The 21,470-nt window shown below is 41.1% G+C and overlaps 1 protein-coding gene across 2 annotated transcripts in view; it reads left to right on the top strand.

The window, feature by feature from the left end:
* Positions 1 to 21,470, top strand: part of LOC124608216 (uncharacterized protein C05D11.1-like) — a 135,369-nt gene that overhangs the window by 92,371 nt on the left and 21,528 nt on the right. For both annotated transcript variants that reach the window (XM_047139968.1, XM_047139969.1), the window contains one exon: positions 17,158 to 17,344. In XM_047139968.1, coding sequence (XP_046995924.1) covers positions 17,158 to 17,344 — 187 coding nt within the window. The remainder of the gene's footprint in view (positions 1 to 17,157; positions 17,345 to 21,470) is intronic.

The following is a 21,470-nucleotide window of genomic DNA, read 5'->3' as shown; positions in this document are numbered from 1 at the left end:
GATGGTCATCCGGTTCCTGCATGGGCACGTCTCCTGGTGGCGTCCGTTCTTGTGCTGGCATCGCGATGACGGTTTGAGGGCTGCGCTATGAGTATTGAGAGATGCCAGGATCCCGAGCGTCAGGTAGAGCCGAAGGTGGTGTAGCGGCATTCGGGACAGGCGTTGCCGGCACATGAGGCCGAAGCAGGTCCGAATGACGCACTGCAACACCCGTGTCCGTCTGGATTTCATACAGGCGTCTGCCACGGTGTCGTAAGATGCGGCCCGGGCTCCATTTTGGCTGCCTGCCATATCCCCGTACCCAGACGAGGTCGTCGGCGGTGAACCGGCCAAGTGAAGGCACCCGTGGCCGTGAGGTGGAAGGCCACAGAAGATGAAGTAGCGTGCGGGGCTGTCGGCCATGTAAGAGCTCAGCCGGGCTGTGGTCGCCCATGAAGGTGAAACAGTAAGACGCCAGAAACTGGAGAAGCGCATCATCAGCAGCAGAAGAAGTCAAAAGTTTCCGCATCTGAGCCTTGAATGTGCGGACCAGTCGTTCAGCCTCACCGTTGGATTGTGGATGGAACGGCGGGGCCGTGACATGCATAACGCCATGACAAAAACAAAAATCCGCAAATTCGGAAGAGGCAAATTGCGGACCATTATCAGTGACAAGAGTAGAGGGGAGGCCTTCCAAAGAAAAAATGCGGGTGGTTGCCGCGGTGGTAGGCGACGTGCAACGGACAATGAAAGGAAAGTTAGAGTAGGCATCAATTACGAGGAGCCAATAAGTACCTAAAAAGGGTCCCACAAAGTCAGCATGAATGCGCTCCCAGGGCTTCTCAGGCGAAGGCCACAGTGACAAAGATGACTTCGGGGCAGCGACCATGTGTGCCATTTCAGAGTCGATGCCAGGCCAGTACACATGACGGTGCGCCAGAGATTTTGTGCGAGACACACCCCAGTGCCCTTTGTGAAGGAAGGAGGCGCAAGACCGAAGCACACAAAGATGCAGGTACCACAACACGCGGCAAAGCATCGTCAGTGGAAAGGAGAATAACACCATCCCTAGCCGTGAGGCGGTAGTGCAAAGCGTAGTCGTTCCGCAACGGATCGGAAGTCTTAGTGGACGGACGTTCTGGCCAACCCTTCTGAATACAGCGTAAAACCCGGGAGAGGGTAGGGTCAGAACCCGTAGCAGCCGCCAGCCTGTCCCCAGTGATGAGGAACCCGTCCACAACCCGCTGCTCGGCAACATTCAGGTGGAAACACAAAAGTTCGTCCCTATCGAATGCCTGATCGGAACTCATGGGAAGGCGAGACAGAGCATCAGCATTTGCATGTTGAGCCGTTGGCCGGAAATCAATCTCATAATTGAAATGAGAAAAGTAAAGACGGTGGCGGAGGCGGTGTGCAGCCTTGTCGGGAAGTGACGTTGATGGATGAAACAAGGAAACAAGTGGTTTGTGATCCGTAACAAGATGAAATTTTGAGCCATAGAGAAAAACACCAAACTTATGAAGAGCATAAATTATGGCCAAAGCTTCTTTCTCAATTTGAGAATACTTTTGGAGGGCATCCGTGAGTGTTTTGGAGGCATAAGCAATGGGTTGTTCCGATCCGTCAGAAAATTGGTGCGCAAGGACTGCACCGACCCCGTATTGAGAGGCGTCGTTGGCAAGAACAAGATGTTGACCAGGTCGATAAGTAGCCAGGCACGGGGTCTGTTTCAGCATAGTCTTCAATTTCTGGAAAGCCGCATCGTGGGCATCGATCGCAGCGACAGTTTGCTGAAGCGGACGAATACCATCCCGAGAGAGTTGAAACCCCATGTTAAGTGATAGATGCCTGAAAAAATTGTGATTTCTGTAGATTACACTTAAGACCGGCAGTCTGTAAGACATTAAAAAGGTGTGTGGAGATTTTGAAGATGTTCTTCAGTGATGGAGCCAGTGACAACAATGTCGTCCATGTAATTGATACACCCAGGGACAGGGAGCAATAATTGTTCCAAGAATCGCTGAAAGAGAGCAGGGGCACTAGCAACTCCGAATGGCAAGCATTGGTATTGATAGAGGCCGAAAGGCGTGTTAAGGATCAGAAACTGCCGGGAAGCAGCGTCGAGAGGAAGTTGATGATAAGCTTCTGGCAGGTCAATTTTAGAAAAATACTTGCCTCCAGCAAGTTTAGTGAACAGTTCTTCAGGACGGGGCATAGGGTAAGTGTCGATGAGGCATTGAGCATTTACAGTGACTTTGAAATTGCCACAGAGACGAATATCACCATTTGGCTTAACAACGACAACAACAGGAGAGGACCACTCACTGGAAGTGACAGGAAGCAAGACCCCTGAAGTAGTGAGACCATCCAACTCCCGTTTTACCCGATCACGAAGGGCCACAGGAATGGGCTGAGTGCGAAAAAACTTAGGCCGAGCAGTGGGTTTGAGTGTGATATGAGCTTCAAAGTCATTTGCACGGCCTAACCCAGGAGAAAAAGGGACGAAAATGTCGTCGACAAGGAATCCAGTTGAGCATAAGGAATAGCATCAGAGACAATATTGACAGAGTCATCTATGGAGAATCCAAAAACTCGAAAGGCATCAAAACCAAAAAGATTTTCTGTGTTGCTCTGGTCGACCACAAATATGGGAACAGTGCGAATGACGGATTTGTAAGATACCTCAGCATGAAACTGTCCCAAGAGAGAAATCTTCTGTTTATTGTACGTCCGTAACTGCTGAGTGGCAGGTGACAGGAGTGGAGAACCCAACTAAAGATACGTCTGAGAATTAATTATAGTGGCAGCAGAACCGGTATCCACCTGCATGCAAACATCTCGACCAAGGATTTGGACAGTGAGGAATAACTTCCCTAAAAGGGAAGAAGTGCAATTGACAGACAACACAGAATCAGAATCAGTGTCATGTTCATGAACATCATGTATGCGGTCGGATTTGCAAACGGAAGATACATGACCTTTCTTTTTGCAATTGTGACACACAGCCCAACGTTGGGGACAATCCTCGCGTGAATGTTTCGTAAAACACCGCGGACATGAAGGAAGTTGCCGTGGGTTTTGCTGCAGTTTCTTAGCGGGTTGTTTACGGTTAGGCCGATGCTGCGCGTGGGAGCGCAGGAAAGGAACAGAGACTTACATGGTTGTTCGTCCGTGACATGAAATGCCAAGAAGTGCTGTCGAAGACGTTTTTCATAATCAGACCAGTCTTCCGCCGTCTCGTCATAAGGAGGAAAAGGAGGTATAGCCAACGACGAGAAATGCCCCGCATTTGACGCCGCAACGAAATCGCGAATTGCCGCTGTTAGAAGCGTTTGCTGTTCAAGGAGATTTTGCAATAGTTGCTCGACAGTAGCCATGGAAACCTGTGGGTCAACGGTGAAAAGGAAAAATCCACTACCTTGTTGCCAATTGTTATAACGTCAAGTTTAACACATATATGTCAGAACGACACAACACATATAAGTCACAGAGTAAGCTGACAAGCAAGACATTGTACACGTTAGCATTCGAATGAGCACTGAGTCCCAGTCTTAACGGCCGCTGCTCGGCTGGCCGCTTAGGTGGCGCAGCTGCTGCATGGCTGGCAGACAGCGCCGCACGTAGAGGACGCGCGTAATTGCGCGGCGGCGCTTTGAATGATCGGCGAGTCACAACAGATAGTCATACTAGAATTTTATGGTCATTATCGGAAAGGTTTGTGAAAGAAATCATTGAATAGCAATGCAACATTTAATTTATGCAAAGAAGTTATAAAGCACTGTATACAGGTTATTGGAAAGTTAACACTATTAGTGACATACAATTCACAACCAGGACGTAAAATTGCCTTTTGTTATTTTTAAACAGCATAGATTTTACTTACTTCTTTTCATAAAGAGTTGTTGAGAAATGCTTGCACGTGGATGTATTTGAGGATTAGTTAGTAAAACTACTAAAAATTGCAATGAACGAGGGAGTGCAATAACTCATTTTTACCAAGAGGAGCCTCAACCACACTGGTGTGTTATTGTGTAGCAGTTTGCACCAGCTTGATGTTCTCCAACTCACTGCTCGCTTACCCCAGTAAACTTAACATTCTTTGACTGTTAACCTTTTGTACGTTTAATCTGCTCCCAAATAGAGTATTTCATTGTTTTCTGGAAATTGCCTCAAATAATTAACTGTGTCATTTTATGCTCTTAACATGCGTTTTCCCATTTGAATTTCAGTATTCTTCTATAAAAGTGGAAATGAAATTCAAGTAATTTGAAAGCCTGCTAAAACGATCCATTCGAGTCATGTGGTGCCTGTGACATCATTGGCTAGCTCGCTGCTCTTACTATCATAATGCTAACATTCAGTGACTTGTTGTTTTGAAATTTGTGTGTTAGAAAATGACTTACAGATGGTGTATAGTACCATATTGTACAATTATATCTCTAAAAATTTCTGAAAAGTTGTTTTTGAGTGTTTCAGAGACTGAGAAGATGCATAAAATGTTGTTGTACTGAACCTGAAAATTACCACCACATCGACACAGAAGTTCACTAAGTTAATTAAAAATGTTTTGCACTGTGATGTTAACGTTAATTTACCTTCGAGACACGCTCTTGTACTGTTACAATGAAGATTAACATCATTCAACGCAATTAAACTCCTAGTGAAAATTGTCCTTTTACCCAACTACACATCAATTATTCGGTAGTTCAGTTGTTTGAGCAGTAGACCATCAAATTTTACAAGATAATGTCCATAGATTGCTGGTTGAAATGTAACTCGAAAGAACATTTTAACTTATATATAAAACGACTTGAGAATCCTCTCGTGTGGAAACCAAATTACAATTACAAAATTTCACTACACCCCTCAGAAACAGAGTATTATTATGTTTGCCTTTGCAATTCAGATGTGCTTACATTTGCAATCATCGTTCACACAGGTTGCATTTAAAGATATTTTCTAGTTAATATGACCCCACACGTTTTACTTTATTAGAAACACAGTTTTTTACCTTTGTACTGTCCAGTTAGGATCCAAATTGTTTAAGCTTTTGCAGTTTTATCATCTCAAGTGAAGATGAAGTAAGGCTGCTTCAGACACTAAAGTTTGTTTACACTCACAAACATCACAGCCCTTACGTTTGTGTCACATGCATGTTGATGCCTAAAATCTCTCTGTATAATGTCATTGTCCTACACCTCGTTGTACTGTGGGTGTATTCACTTCCAGCAATTCTTTCCAAAACAGTGAATTGTTTGTTCACAAAGTAAATGCATTTATCCTCTGTTGTCAGTTTCCCAGACTAAGACTAATGTAAGTTATACATAATACATCTCACAATTGGAAGAACTATTCCAATCAGTTGTTGCTAACACTGTTTTCATATTTTGTGTAAACTTGTAAGAGATGCATGACCTTCCCAGGATTCCAACATACTATATCTTCATCTGCAGTCTGATGCGCTATCTGTTGTTCCACCAAATGCTTGCTTGATGTCGTATTTCTGCCGAGTCTTTTCTACAGACATAATCAGAACTTAAGTTTTGCCAAAAATAAATTTATTGTGCTTTGGCTCATAGCTAATGACTGATAGTCGACAATTTATTTACAATATACGAACTCATTTACAAAAGTTCTACAATTTGCGAGTTTAATGATATTGCAGGGAGAAGGGAAAAGAATGTCCATCATTGCACATACCGCTGCTGTAAATGGGAGAGCATAAACACGTCAACTTTCGCAAGTCTCCCACTATCACTGTTAACAAAATTCCTTTCTATTGTTGCTTCTATCTACTCCTAGCCTCTGACATCACCGACATCACCAGAGCATCAGCCAATAAGAGTGTTTTCGATTATGTGACCAATTCTTGATATTTAATGATTTTTAAGCTTTAATTGTACAAAAGTAACACACATTTTGTGAGAATACTGACTGTAAATGCTGTTTAAATGTTATGATCAGTCAGAATAACAACAGTCATGACCTTATTTTTAACATAGGCAAATAGCCCATTGTAGAATCACTAGCTAAATGAGGTAAATTGTTAGAAAAATAACTGTACCATACTTTCAAACAGAAAAGTCACAAATTCCACGACAGAGTTCGTATTAAATAAAAATCACACTTTTTTAACACACAGTTCATGAAACGAAAGTTAATGTTTATCTGTTCCTTTACTAAACACTGTCACTAGCAGTCAGTATCCATACTGAATCAGCAATCTTCCAATTAGAAATTGAAACAGAATCAGTTTCCTAGTACTCAAATGTTTACACAATCTTCAGTAGTTAGTTTTGCTTTCCAAAATGTTACAGAGTTCCTTACACCTTAGCAGCTAGTGCATGTAAACCAAATCAACATAAAATTCAATATAGGACTATGGCATGCAGTAAGAAAAAGTATTTTCACTTTAGTAAATGAAATTCTTTGAAAAACCATCCAAATCAGATATTAATGATCATGTGTACTTTGTACAATCCTTATCACCCTGTTCCTCAACAAAATGTATGACTGAGTATATTACTGAAATTTATAGATCGCCTGGGGACACAAAGGTCTATGAGAACTAGGTCCCGACTTCTCGATAACTTAGTATGTGCAGTCAGTGTACCAGGTCCGTAATGCGAGACTGCACTCATCCCTGGTTGGCTAAGCATTATAGTCATTCAGTATTGTAGCTGCCCTGGTATATTTAGATCCGTAAACTAGTTGACCGATAATAAAAATTAAATGAATTTGTATATTCTGCCGATATGTGTTCTCTAAAACTAACTAACAATATCTTTATATGTTTGAAGGAATGAAGTAAAGGTATTATCTTCTTCGCTGTTTTTACGGTGACTCTTTCCATACCGTGTATATGAAACACTGCACGATTGCATATTAGGTACATACTTGCATACGTTTAATCAGTTACAGTTTTAAAATTCATTCTTCACATGCGGTCTCAATTCGCTCCATCACATATTCCAATAGCATGAAAACTATGTTATTAACCAAAAACAACTTGAAATGGAAAAAAAAAAGATTTCAAAAATATTTGTGATATGCTTTTTTGTGATGTTAGGGGCTATATTTTGACTATTTAATGTAGACGTGTTTGCCTAGAATTCTGTGATGCATGTGCAATGTCGTACCAGTGTATGAGGAGGCTGTTCTGTATGTAATACAGAAAATGTCTAGTTTTAGTAAATTGTCAGTGTTGTGTGAAATTTTATTACCTTCAATGTGATGAAATAGACAAGAGTTAAATCACATGTTGGTGTATGATGTAGTTGCTCAGTATGTGCACAGAAAACCAATTGCTGCTTACATATTGTGCTAATGGATCTCACAGACACATTTCTGTGCATGATGTACACAGGCACACAACACAGCTTAATCAGAGAATAAACATTGCTATGCCACAAGTTGGGATATTGCCGACATGCTGATAGTTCATTCCGTTGTCAGAGATATGGGAGAGGGAGCGGAGCATATTTACTGAAATAGTTGAAATTGCATATCATAAACATTAACCACACATACGTTTTCTTCCTTCATCTTACATTATCACACTAAAGGTCTTTTAAAAGAATGGAACATAAATATCACTTGACAAAAAATATGTAATACTGTTATATGTTACATAATAATTATGCTAAATAGCCATGACATTTGTTGACTGTTGCTTGCCTGTATGCTGATTGATTCCACGTTCTTAATGCTTGTACACTCAATGAAGAGGACATAATGAGATTTACAACAAAAGAGGAGAAACATTTATACTCTGAACAGTTACAATCTGTGTTTTAAATCACTTTGCTATATATTGTATTAATATTTAGCAGTTGCTGTTCAGTTAACTGTAGCTGTAAGAACAGAATGACTCCTTGAGTAGTATTATATGACTTGCAACATTGCAATGCTTCACCACCTTCTTTACGTGACATCAAGCAAATCTCTGTGTGTGAAGGATTGCAACATAGTGAGGACCACTTGGATACCAGTGAGTCAATCATACACATATTGTTCTGTACTGAGTGAGGTGGTACAGTCGTAAGACACTGGACTTGGATTCAGGACAGTGATTCTGTTCCTTGTCTGCCCGTCCCATTTGGAGTTTCCTTAAATTGATTAAGGCAAATGCAATGATAGTTCATTAAAAAGGCCAATTTCCTTCCTCAATATGAGCTTGGGCCCAGTCTCTATTGACCTCATTGTTGGAGAGACATTAAATCTTAGTTTTCCTTCCTTCATGTCCTGTGAATTCCACCATGGAGAACTTCAGAGGAAAGTTATATATTAACAGGTAGTAACAACCACAGCGAGCTTTTTCTCAAAAGTTTACTAACAACAAATTATTATCCTTGTTAATGTACTCACATTGATAATCATAGGAATTATTTTATTGAAAAAGGAGCTTCTTTGAAAAATTCCATTGTTTATCCCATTCATTTATGGAACATAGGAGTCATGGGGCACAAAAGGGTGGTTGAGAAGGGAGTGAGACAGGGTTGTAGCCTATCCCTGATGTTATTCAGTCAGTACAGTGAACAAGCAGTGAAGGAAACCAAAGAAAAATTTGGAGTAGGAATTAAAGTTCAAGGAAAAGAAATTTGCCAATTACATTGTAATTCTGTCATAGACAGCAAAGGACTTGGAAGAGCTGTTGAACGGATTAGAAAGTGTCTTGAAAAGAGGATATAAGATGATTGCCAACAAAAGCAAAGCAAGGATAGTGGAATGTAGTTGAATTAAATCAGATGATGCTGAGGGAATTAGATTAGGAAATAAGACACTTAAAGTAGTAGATGAGTTTTGCTATTATGGCAGTAAAATATCTGTTGAGGGCCAGAGTAGAGAGGATATAAAATGTAGTCTGGAGATGCCAAGAAAACCATTTCTGAAGAAGAGAAATTTATTAACATCAAATATGGATTTAAGTGTTGGGAAGTCTTTTCTAAAAGCATTTGTATGGAGTGTAGCCATGTATGGAGGTGAAACATGGACGATAAATAATTTAGACAAGAAGAGAATAGAAGCCCTTGAAATGTGGGCTCCAGAAGAATGTTGAAGATTAGATGGATAGATCATGTAACTAATGAGGAGTACTCAATAGAATTGGGAAGACAAGAAGTATGTGGCACAGTTAGACAAAACAAGAGATTGGTCAATAGCACACTTTTTGAGATGTCAAGGAATCATCAGTTCAGTATTGGAGGGAAGTGTGAGGGGTAAAAATCATAGAGGGAGACCAAGAGATGCATACATCTAACGGATTCAGAAGGATGTAGGTTGCAGTAGTTATTCGGAAATGATGGGGCTAGTACAGCATAGGGTAGCATGGAGAGCTGCATCAAACCCGTCTTTGGACTGAAGACCACAACAACAAATATATTATAGAGAACGGCTCTGCCTCAGCCTTTAACTATGAGCAACACCTGAGCTGCCAATTACTGACAAAGTTAAAACCTGTTTAATGAAATTTACATCCCTGAGTGAAAATATTCTGGTAAATTAATAAGGTACTATCTAATAAGGTGCTCCTGTGTTCTATCCTCTTCTAGAGAAATGAGACTCCTGAAAGTAGACATACATTTTGCAGTAACAACTGTTTATTACAAGAACTAAGCTAAATACAACGTCTCTGAGAAACTTGAGAACAGCAATGTATTGAGGAGCATAGACGATTAACGGTGGCACAGTCCCATGAGGGTGGTTAATCGTTGCAGCAAACATTTACAAATTTATTTGTCTACAGAACATGAGTGAATTGCAGAGGTATCGGAGATTACCAGAACTGCACTGCTTGGCATGAACACCAATACACTGTCTCTACCAAAGAGTGTCAAAGCACTTGTCAAATTACGCCCCCCCCCCCCCCCCCCCCCCCCACACACACACACTAGAACGAAGCTCTGGGAATGTAGGGGAACTCATGTCAAACTCAGTGCCGAGCCCTCGTATAAACTGGTGGTGATGTTTTCATGATGTATCCTTGCGATGTGTTAAGGATTCATGTTCTAGTGATAGTGTAGGCAACACTGAAACAGGCAGTTCACTGTATCTATCATAGTGATGCTGTCATAGGTTTAGCATTCTGTAAGATTTGCTTTAAAATTTGGTGAGGGTCAATGTACGGGGATGTAGTGGAGAAGGACAATGTCCTGAGAGTACCTCAGATCCTTTGGGGGGAAAAAAGTTGGTTTCTCCATGACGGGATGTCGGTGTAGGGTGAACTACCTGTTGTAGTGTAGGAACGACAATTTGAATGTGGAGAAGGACCGTTAAAACTATGATGGAAGGTGCAGTATGCCTCCATAGACCATCTTGGCTGTTGGTGCTCCAATATCTTGCTTGACAACTGTGCAGAGGCTTAGTGGCAATAGTGATAGTGCTGCTGTCCGGGTTGTGTTTTGGCACAGAAGCAGTCTTTGCACATCCTTTGCCAGTGCTCTTCAGTCAATTTCTGGCTGAGTGGTAGCTAGTGGTATGATGGTGTTCGAATCCACATGATTTAGCTAGTTCGAAAAACAGTGCAGACTCTTGGTCTGTTGGGACATGAACCAGGTACCAGAAGGGATGATCCGTGTGGCGAGAGAAATATTCTGCCTGTTGTTTCTCCAGATATATCCATAATTGGTGCAGTTTCGGCCCAATAGGTGTCCCGGTCAGTTGCTATGAAGATATATCTGAAACCTTCAGGCAGAGGCAATGAGCCCAACAGGTCAGTGTGGATGTATGAAAATGATATAGTTTCTTAAAAATGGCCTATTGGTTTATGAACATGGTGACCAGACTTTCGCTGCCTTGCATGCTAAACGTGATTTAGTCCACGAGTGACCTCCTCCTCCTCCTCCTCCTCGTCCTCCTCCTGCTGCTTCTTCTTCTTCTTCTTCATCGATAAGCTTAATTGTGCTGTTAGCTCCAGGTTGTGCAACATTGTGCACCGAGTCAAATACTTGCTTGTGAAAACAGTGGGTGTGAACAGCCTTGGATGATGCTTAGGGGCGTTGCGGCACAGCAATTCTTTTTTTATCCTGATAGAGGCACTTTTTAAAGCTGCATTCCCTTGTATCCACTTGCCATGAGTTTTGTAGCTGTGTGTCAGCTGCTTATGCTGCAATGAATTTATCAAAATTATTATGGTTGCATCAGCATAAGTTGATCCCTGACAGATGCAGTGGGCTGGGTGTGGCAGTATTGCGGGCCTAGCTCAACCACTAACGCAAGGCAATTTTTTTAAATTTTTATTTTATTTTAGTTGTGGAAACATTGGTGTGGCAATGCCTCGTTGTCACAGCTCAGTAGATGGCTACTGTTTTCACTTGCAGCCATTAGTGTTTAGCTGTTGAAAGCTGGAACAGTGCTGCAAGCCGTCAGGGCTCTTCTTTTGCCATCTGTACTATAGTACGCAAAATTGCATTTAGCCTCATAAAATAGTTGGCAGCTGTGTTATCTGCCCCTTTTGTGTGTGTCAAATCTGTAGTAAACGGACTGGTAAGTTCTAATTGTTGAAATTGCCGCGACGAAAAAGTTCCCTTTGTTGTTTTGAAGAGAAAGTTGATGAGTTTATGGTCAGTGTATATTGCAAAGACCATGTTCCGTGTATGGGTGGAAGTGCTGGATAGCCTCGTGTATCACATGCATCTCTCAACTGTAAACACTCCTTTGTCTGAGTGCCAGTCAGATTATGAGGAAAAAATCCAGGTGTTGCCATGCACCATTAACTTTTTTCTGGAGCACCATACCAACTGCCAGTTAACAAGCAGTCACAGTCACAGCAAGGGGAGCCACATGTATGTGGTGTGACAAAAGAAGTGCTTTGTGTAGCCTGCCCTTTACCTGTTCAAAGGTGCACTGCTTTTCTGTCGTCCCCATCAGTGGTCATGGCCAGCGGTGTTTTGGCTTGCCAAAGCTGCTGTCAGTGGTGACTGCTCCTGACAAGTGTCATCAATAAAAATTGACCATCCCTAAGTAGCCCACTCAATAAAGGAAAATTAAGGGGAAAAAAATCATGTAGTTGCAAATTTTTGTTCAGCAGTATGGGGAGTGTAATGAGCAACACACACAAAATTGTGGGTGATTGGGGTACAGGGGGGGGGGGGGGGGGGGGGGGGCATTTTAAAGATCATTTATGTTTTTCATGACTATCTGGAAAAACTCACATTCTAGTGAAAATATTTCCCAGTGCAAAATTGGCAAAATTTAATGTAGTTTAATTTCTTACAAAAAAGTTCCTCTTCATTATTTCTGTTGGACTAACAGGTTTTGCATTGTGTAGGGGATGGAAAAATTGCAGATTATTAAAAATGGGCTTTTAACGGTATCAAATTAATGTTTATTGTTAAATAATGTGGGTTAAGAACAAATCTTAAACGTTCATGCAGTGTCCAAGTGCAGTAAAACTGTATTAAGGGCTAAATTGTGTACTGGGGGTGCAATAGCATGTAAAGAAGAAAGTGGAGGTTAGAAAATGTAAGTTGACAGTGTGTGGTCATGTGCTTCACCCTCACATAGGACAAAATGTTGAGTGAGCAGGCAATTCCCCACTCTCCCTCTACTGCACTTTATCACAAAAAGCAACTACAGGGTGTTCCACAAAGTTTTACTGACCCTTCTGCAGCTTGCCTTGTGAATCATTGGCGACACATTGTGCAGACATGCCTGGTGCCAGTGTTCATTTTCCATAAGATGCATTAACACTACATGGAATACAGATACAAATTACTAATAACGTGGACAGACTCAGTGTAAATCTCTGCACACTGTTCTACAATGCCAGAGAGAAACTGATTCTCACTCATCCTGTATGGCAGCTGTAGCATTCTTCCGGTAAAGGCAACTTCTCCAACATGAATGCTGCTCACTTTTCAGTTTACAGGCAGACTATACCTACCAGCATTTCCTGTCCACTTCTCTCTTGTCAGATGCTGAATCGTAGATAGGCACAACGAAAAGACTGTCGGAAAGTGAGCTGGTCTCTCTCTCTCTCTCTCTCTCTCTCTCACACACACACACACACACACACACACACACACACACACACACAAACAAACAAACAAACTCGCGTGCACGATCACAGTGTCTGGCAGCTGGAGCCAGACTGCGAGCAGCATTGCATGATGGGAGAGGCAACCGGGTGGGTGTAAGGAGGAGACTGGGGCCATCTTGGATTTTCCACTGTGCTCACATTTATATAGTGAAATTATTTTCCATTTATTGAGTGAGTATTTATTTGAGATTGTTAAATGAGCTATTTTGTAAAAAAGCTCAGCAGCTAGTGGTGTCAGCTATGTACCACGCTGAGGAACCCACCCCAAGTGTAACAAGCTGCCAATATGTATTTGACTGGAATGCTTTTCTCAGCTTGAGGATATCAAGTGCATCACCCCCACCTCAGCTCTCCAATATCTGAAGAGGCCCGGTGGCTGAAATTGGCTCTTTCTCTGACAGTGTCAAGGAACTTAAGATATTTCAACACAAGTCGAGCAGTGCATTACAGGAGATCCGGCTCAACTCAGTGCAGTCCACTCTAGAAGTGCCAGCAATTCCCCTAATGAATGGAAGAGATTTACGCATTCTGCCAGTAACATAGTTAATTGAAGAGAAATGTTCTGATCATTCATCAATTCAGCACCAAGTCAATACAACATGGTTACAGGGCTTTACAATATGCTGTCAACGACAGAAATCAGCAAGATGCCACATTTAACAATTCGATCCCTTTCCCACCAACACTGAGTAGGTCACTGACAACATTATAAATTGAGCACTTCTCAGCCATTGCTCATACAAACATATTTTATATAAAAGCTCACCGAGCTACTGCAAATAGGTACTCATTTAATAAACTGTAACTATCTTCACTCTATAAACACGGGCTCAGTGAAGTTTTTTTGTCTACTTATGTAAGAGTACTGGACAGGAGATGTTGGAGAGATGCAGTCTGTCTGTGAATTGAAAAGCGAGCAGCACTTTTGCTGGAAGAATCTTTCCCGGAAGAACACTACAGCTGTCGTACAGGATGACTAAGAATCAATTTCCCCCTGCAGCACTGTAATATAGTGTGCAGAGATTTAAGTAGAATCTTCCCATAAACTTTTCTTGCATTTGTAGTATTAGCAACTCATTTATGTATTCAATTTAGAGTAAACACACTTTGTGGAATAAAACCACCATCACCCCCCCCCCCCCCCCCCCCCCACACACACACACACACACACACACACACACACACACACAATCTCCCTCCCTTCCCCCGGAACTGTCTGCACTCTGTCACCAGTGATTCATAAGGCTAGCTGTGGAAGGGTCGGTATAACTTTGTGAAAGTCCTGTGGTTGCTCTTTGGGATGTAACGCAGTAGAGAGAATGGGGAATTGTGTGCTCGCTCACCATTTTGCAGACCTATGAAGGAAGGTAGTGCACAATCACAATCCAGTGACCTACCTTTCCTCATGCTTCTTACCTCCAGCCCGCCTCTCCACCCTATTGCACCACCAGACCACAGTTTGTCCCGTAGTACAGTTCTACTGCATGTAGATGTGGTACACACATTTAATATTTGCTCTTGACCCACTTCATCGAACAAACATCAATGTTATGCCATTAAAACAGTGTTTTTAATGATTTGTGGTGTTTCTACCCTGTGCAACACAAACTATTAACCCTAGAGAAAAAAATCAATAGACCCTTTCTGTAGGAAATGTAATTTATATTAATTTTGTACTAGGAAACATTTTTACTAGAAGCTGTGGTTTCTGAAGTATTCAAGGAAAACTTAAGAAAGTGACCTTTAAACATGACCCCCACCCCACTCCACACTCACACCCACTTGTCAGAATTTTTAGTATGTTGTTCATGACATGACACTCCGTACTGCTGTACAAAAATTTGAGACCACAAAATTTTTCTCCCCAGTGGACTTTTTCGGGATTCTTAGGTATTGAAAGTCTTTGGGGAGGGGAATGTTTTGTATGGTGTTGATTCTGTTAAGTCGACAGATGCCTACTGCAGAAACTGTGTGACCTAGGAGTACACACTACACTTAAAGCAAATGTTGAGCTTATATTCGCACATGTTCATGGGCTCATTGTTGTTTACATATTTATGTTGTGTTGCTGAAGAATTGGGAGAGCCCATAAGCATTACTGTCGCATTTTTTTCCTAATGTGGACTTCTGTCAGGCAATGTGCTTATGTGATTTCTGAGTTTTCTGTTAGAATGTACCTGTATTAAAGCTGGTTTTAAGTTCCCCCATTACAGGTGAGTGTCCTTTCCACCTTTTTTAAATTTCATTCAGTGCCGTCAATTATGTAACTCCTTGTCTCATACATGACACAATGCATTTCTGGGGACATGTGTTCCATAACTTGACTGCTAAGTTTTTCATAATGTAGATGCATTTTTTTTTCATGTTGGATAAATCATTATGTTTGTATGTACCAAGGTATCCACTCAAAATTATTTGATTTGGTGTGCTGTTTGCCTTATAAGCCACTGTACTCTAATGCTTAACAAAAATGTACACCAGACCTTTGGGAAACCAATGTTAGGTCGTTGTGATGCCTGTGTGACTGACTCTATACAGGGTGAAAAGTATTTAAACCGACAAACTCTGGGAGGTTGTAGCGGACATCAAAACAAATATTTTTCCCTAATGTCATTTTTTCCTATAAGGAGTATTTAAACCAGGAGAGGAAGATTTCTCTGGCGGCGAGGACCAAGAGACAACATACTGACACAACCCAATTTCAATTACAGCAGATTTTCAAAAATTCCTCCATTGACACATAAACAAAGGTTACACTGTCAGATCATGTTCTGTCTGTCACAGGCAAAAACCCCAGGAGTATCCTGAATTGTTCCTGCTGCTGCTACTATCCGGGCAACCAGATCCTCTTCTGATGCAACAGGAGTTGCGTAAACAACATTGCGCATCTCTCCCCACATAGAAAAGTCCAGAGGGGACGTATCTGGGGGTCGAGCAGGCCTTGGTACAGGACCACCTCTGCCAATCCATGTTTCTGGGAACCGTCGGTCCAGGAATTGGCGCACACATCGACTGAAACGTGCCGGCGCCAAGTCATGTTGGAACCACATGCGTTGTCTTGTAGGAAGAGGGACGTCTTCCAGCAATTATGGCAATACTCTGACGAGAAAATTGTAATAGTGCCTGCCATTTAATGGCCTAGGTAGCAGATACAGCCCAATTAAACAGCCCTCAACAACACCGACCCACACATTAACGCAGAACCGCACTGGATGAGCGCTAGTAACTGTGGCATGTGGGTATCCTCACTCCCAACATACGAATTGTGCTTGTTGAAGACTCCATTAAGCCCGAACGTTGCTTCATCGGTAAACAACACAAAGGATGGAAATGTAGGATGCATTTCACACTGTTCCAGGTACCACTGCGAAAACTGTGCTCTGGGTGGATAAACAAATGGTTCCAGGTTGTGAACACGCTGTAAGTGAAAAGGACGTAACAATTGCTCTCGAAGGACTGTTCTTACATTTGTCTGGTTCGTCCCCATGTTACATGTAATTGCACGAGTGCTGATTGAAGGATCCCGCTCCACATGCTGCAAGACAGCTTCCTCAAATTGCAGCTTTCTTACCGTGCGATGGCGTCCCTGTCCAGGTAATCTGCAAAATGACCCAGTATCGTGCAGACGTTGGTACACAGCAGCAAAGGTCGTATGATGCGGGATACGGCGATTAGGATATTGTTGTTGATTAACCCGCTGTGCAGCTCGTCTGTTGTGGTGCACTACGTAGTACGCACCAACCATATCAGTGTACTCACAGAGAGAATGCACTACTACACTGGAGGACAGCAGTTGCCTACAACTAAAGACCGTAATACGAGCTCTAACAACTGAAGACCGTAATACAACCTCTAATAAGTGAAGAGCGTAATAAGGCCTCCCCCGGTTTAAATAATCCTCATAGGAAAAAATGACATTAGGGAAAAATATTTGTTTTTATGTCCCATACAACCTCCCAGAGTTTGTCGGTTTAAATACTTTCAGCCTGTATTAATTTACGCACCTAATGCTATAATTTGTTACAATTCAATGATCAACATATCCTGTTCAGTGTCTCTTCAATGTTAAGTTAAATCAGTTTATTGCATTATGTTCTATTTTGATTTTATGATTTTAGAATTTATTCATTTGCCTTCAGACTTGCCGTGACTCCAGACTGGTCTCTGTTGGTGCCTCCATCAGAATGCATTGGTAAAGGATGTGTTGTTGGGTTAGGCTGTGTCGAGTCGTGTTTCCTGTGCCAAACTACAACTTCTATAAAAACTTTTGATGATCCAGACCTGGCACCACTGCTACTCTTTCTTCAGTATTTGACTCAGCTTGAGGTAACACAATTTGTTTATTTCCTTGATATTGCAAATGCAGTTAGATGTTGATAATTTTATTAATAGGAAAAGGACGATAGAAACTAACCTTTCACTCCCCTTGATATATAACATACTTGCACTGCTTCATGTACATTATTTGCAGAAGGTTAATCAGATTGTGAAAGTACTATTTTCCTCCATGTATTTATAGTTATCTTGATACTCAGGAGTATGAATATGACCTGGAGGGAGCTGTAAGAAAAAAAAATTGTAGGGGAGGGGGGGGGTGGGGGGGGGGGGAGAATATTTTGTATGATTAGCAAATGAGATAACAGAGATTTTCCCTATTATATGCCAAATCAGTGGGACCAGATACTGTTGCACACAGTTTTTAATGTTTTTTACCTCATTGTTTTCAACTTTCTAGTTTGAGGACAAGTTAAAAAAACTAAAATTTAAAGTATAACTGAAATATACACAACATATGCAGAAAATAACTGTTTGCTAGATGACAACATAACCATAGAAATATACAAAAGCTGTGTTATTCACGAACTGTGGTATCTGCATTTATTTCATCCAGAAACTGAGTGAAATATATTTCACAGACCAAATTTGCAAACCTGGAAAGTTAGAAGCAACAGAGATGACAGTCTTAATTAATGAGTCTGCAGAAGTGTAGATGAGTCAAAGTTGCCAAACAGCAGAGAAAAAACCAATAGTGGTAGGGGGACAAAAAACAAAAATGGAAAATTTGTGAGAAAAAGGAAAACATTCTGTGGAGAGATTTTGAGGTGGGGTGGGGAGGGAGGGGGAGGGAAATTAGGTAGAGAAATAAGGAAGGAAATAAAATATAGTAAATGCAAATTGGGAGCAACAATAAGAGGATTGGAGTGTGGAAAGAATTAGACATTGTTTAATATCAGAATAACAAACACATTGCTATAGTCCACATAGAATGTACTTGCCGGTAGATGCGCAGCCAACTGGGCACGCATGGGGAGAGCGGTTGTAGTGGGAGTTACAGGCAAGTGTTGTAGGGGAAATGCTGAGTGCTGGAGTGGAAGTGTCGTTCTAAACTGAAGCCTATGCTCACATTTTTTGTAAATATTAAGCGGTGTCCCTCCATGTCCACACTTACACGGTAACCATTCAAAAAGATCACTGTCACCTCTGCTTTCGTTAGTATCTAAAACGAATTTCACCGAAGATGCAGCAGTTTATTTTTGTCTGGCTTGTTAACCATTTGTAACTTTCAGAGAAGTGCCATGAGTGTTGAACTTTTGAGTAGAGCCAACATAGCACTCCGGTTGCTATGATAAAATATTTGCTTCTTCCCAAAACACAGCAGAGTTTCACACAGTCTCACCTCACTAACAAGTTGTGCAGACAAAATTGTGATAGAATTCAGAAACAGTGGTTTATTAAGTTTATTAAGTGAGGAACTGAGGAAAAGTAAGGTCAGTAGCTTATGAAAAACCATATCCTCGATACAAAGAAGCATGTAATGTTTTCACATACGTTGTTCCAAAACCCACAGCATTTCTCATTTCATCAGTTACCAATGGCCCTTAAAAATTACATTCTTTCATCGAAAAAGTCTGTAGTTATTGAAACAACATGGTAGATAACAAAGTTTTACATAATAATGATATGGTAAAATACTCTCCTCTATGCATGCTATCATTTGCCAAAATCTCATTTCGATACCTGAAACCATTTATCAAATATGAAGAATGTTGTGGACATTTCACTCTGGCTTCATCGCTGGCGCAGAACGATAACAAATGAGTGTGCTACATTAGATCAGTTTTCTAGAGATTGGTGGCAGATAGAGACCTCCACCCAAGTCTAAAGAAAAATTCAGTGTGTTAGCTAAATTTCATACGCAATAACATACTATGTAATTTGCATGAAATGCAAAATCATAGCAATCTCTCTTTTTTGTTGCATGCTTTTCCAAATTTTGTGCCTTGTCTTATTTCCAAGTAAATATCACAATAACTATTACCATTAACAACTGATAGGCACATCATCCTGAATCTGACATATGAAACTATAAGTAAAGCAATTTTTTTTCCCCACCAAATGGTTACTCTAATGTTGCTGAAGATTAGGTGGGTAGATCATGAAACTAATGAGGAGGTACTGAATAGAATTGGGGAGAAGAGCAATTTGTGGCACAACTAGACTAGAAGAAGGGGTCAGTTGATAGGACATGTTCTGAGGCATCAAGGGATCACCAGTTTAATAGTGGAGGGCAGTGTGGAGGGTAAAATTCATAGAGGAAGACCAAGAGATGAATACACAAAGCAGATTCAGAAGGATGTAGGTTGCAGTAGGTACTTGAAGACGAAGAATCTTGGACAGGATAGAGTAGCATGGAGATCTGCATCAACCAGTCTCTGGACTTGAAGACCACAGCAACAACCAATGCCAGTGCTTAACTAAGATAGAAAACAATTCCCAATTTGAATTGCATGTATTTTTAAATAAGAAGCCTCTGTGAAAACAAGATGACCTTAACTGTAAACAAGACGATGTGCTGTGGGTCAGAATCCATGATGGGAGAGCTGCCATGGCATTATTTGGAGAAGGTAGCAGATGCTCACAAGTGCGAACGGCAGTTGTTTAGGATGGGCCATGGTTTGAGGCAAGCCACCTCGGGCAACGGACACACTACAGTCACAATACAGTTTGCATCTTCAGGACGTGTCAGGAAGATGAATTCTATTTTTAATTAGCTTTATTTGGTAGTAGGTGCATGCTGTTTTTGGTAGAATTCCAGAAGAGTGCTATTGTGGATGGAATGGTAGAAAGAATTCATACAAAGACCACTAAAGATACATCTGAGAGTGGAATGGGGAAAAGCAGACTTTAGGACACCTTTAGAGACTGTGACACACTGCCACCAAGCTCAGCCCTACAAGGCAAGGCAAGATAAGATGATAATTGGAAACCGCTACTATTGGCTAACCTAAATAGTTTAGAAGTTGGAGTGAGACACATGGCTGTACTTAAAGAGGTCCACTCTCATTGGCTGACACACAAACACATATCGAGAGAGGGAGAGAACAGGACGCAGTTTTGCAGCATCAGGTATTACAAGTTTTATTACTGGTTAACCACCTGAAATGAGAGGAAGCGAAGAATTTTTATTTTTTTAAAATTTTTTTAAAGCTTCGTACTGGTCACCACTTTGAATAATTATCACTCAGACAATTAAAATATTGTGATGCCAGAAAAATGCAGACACTCGATTTTTCCTTGTAGGAAGCAAATGAAAGCAAATCACTCTTCATCCAGGCACCTTCTTGGGCAATCTTCTGATTTCAGCATCTTGATGAATGGGGCACCTTCTGACAGACTTCACTTACATACTTATTCTACCCAGCCTATTTGAATTTAGACACAGATGCAGATTGTTGGTACAGAGCCAAAGATTGATTTTACAGCCGTTTCAGCCACCACCTTAACATTAATAAAATGAGGTCTAGCTGCAACATTGAGGTGACGTGTAACAAAAGCAGAGTCTTTTTTTGTGAGATTCCGTAACTTGGATCTCCCTTCTGAAGAAGTGTTTGTAGTTAAATGTTCAATGAGCTCTCAACTCAGGCTGTAAGTGCAAATGCATATCAATCTGTAGTCCTTTCTGTCTTTAAACACTAACCCTTCTGCAATCATGTTGTGACTAATCCAAATATAATTGTTTATCCAGGTATGTGTTCATTGAATCACATTCCAGAGGCCTTGCCAAGGCATTAGCTTATCATTGTCAATGATTGTCAAACTATTTCTTTTGCATGTAATGTAATAAATGTTGTTAATTGTGGTCCATGTTTAACTTTGCAGATAATGAATTACTTAATCACTATTTTTTAGGGCAACTGTTTTAATTATGTCAGATGTACAGGGCCATTTTTATGTATCCAATTAGAATTAGCAGACAATTATCGAGCCTTTCCCTGCAACTGAACTACTAACAAAGAAAGACTAGCCTTTTCCCAGTTATTTACGGGTTGCAGCAAATATTTCTGGGCTAGCTCTGTGTAGAGAGCTGAGTTAGATAGTTGAAGTCCAGCTGATTAACGTACAGACAATGGATACGCAATGATACAGTGACAAATACTGGAAGCAAACCAAA

This window comes from Schistocerca americana, chromosome 1, assembly GCF_021461395.2.
Source record: "Schistocerca americana isolate TAMUIC-IGC-003095 chromosome 1, iqSchAmer2.1, whole genome shotgun sequence".
NCBI lineage: Eukaryota > Metazoa > Arthropoda > Insecta > Orthoptera > Acrididae > Schistocerca > Schistocerca americana.
The sequence above is the reverse complement of the archived record's forward strand: the minus strand, read 5'-3'. Positions and strand labels throughout refer to the sequence as shown.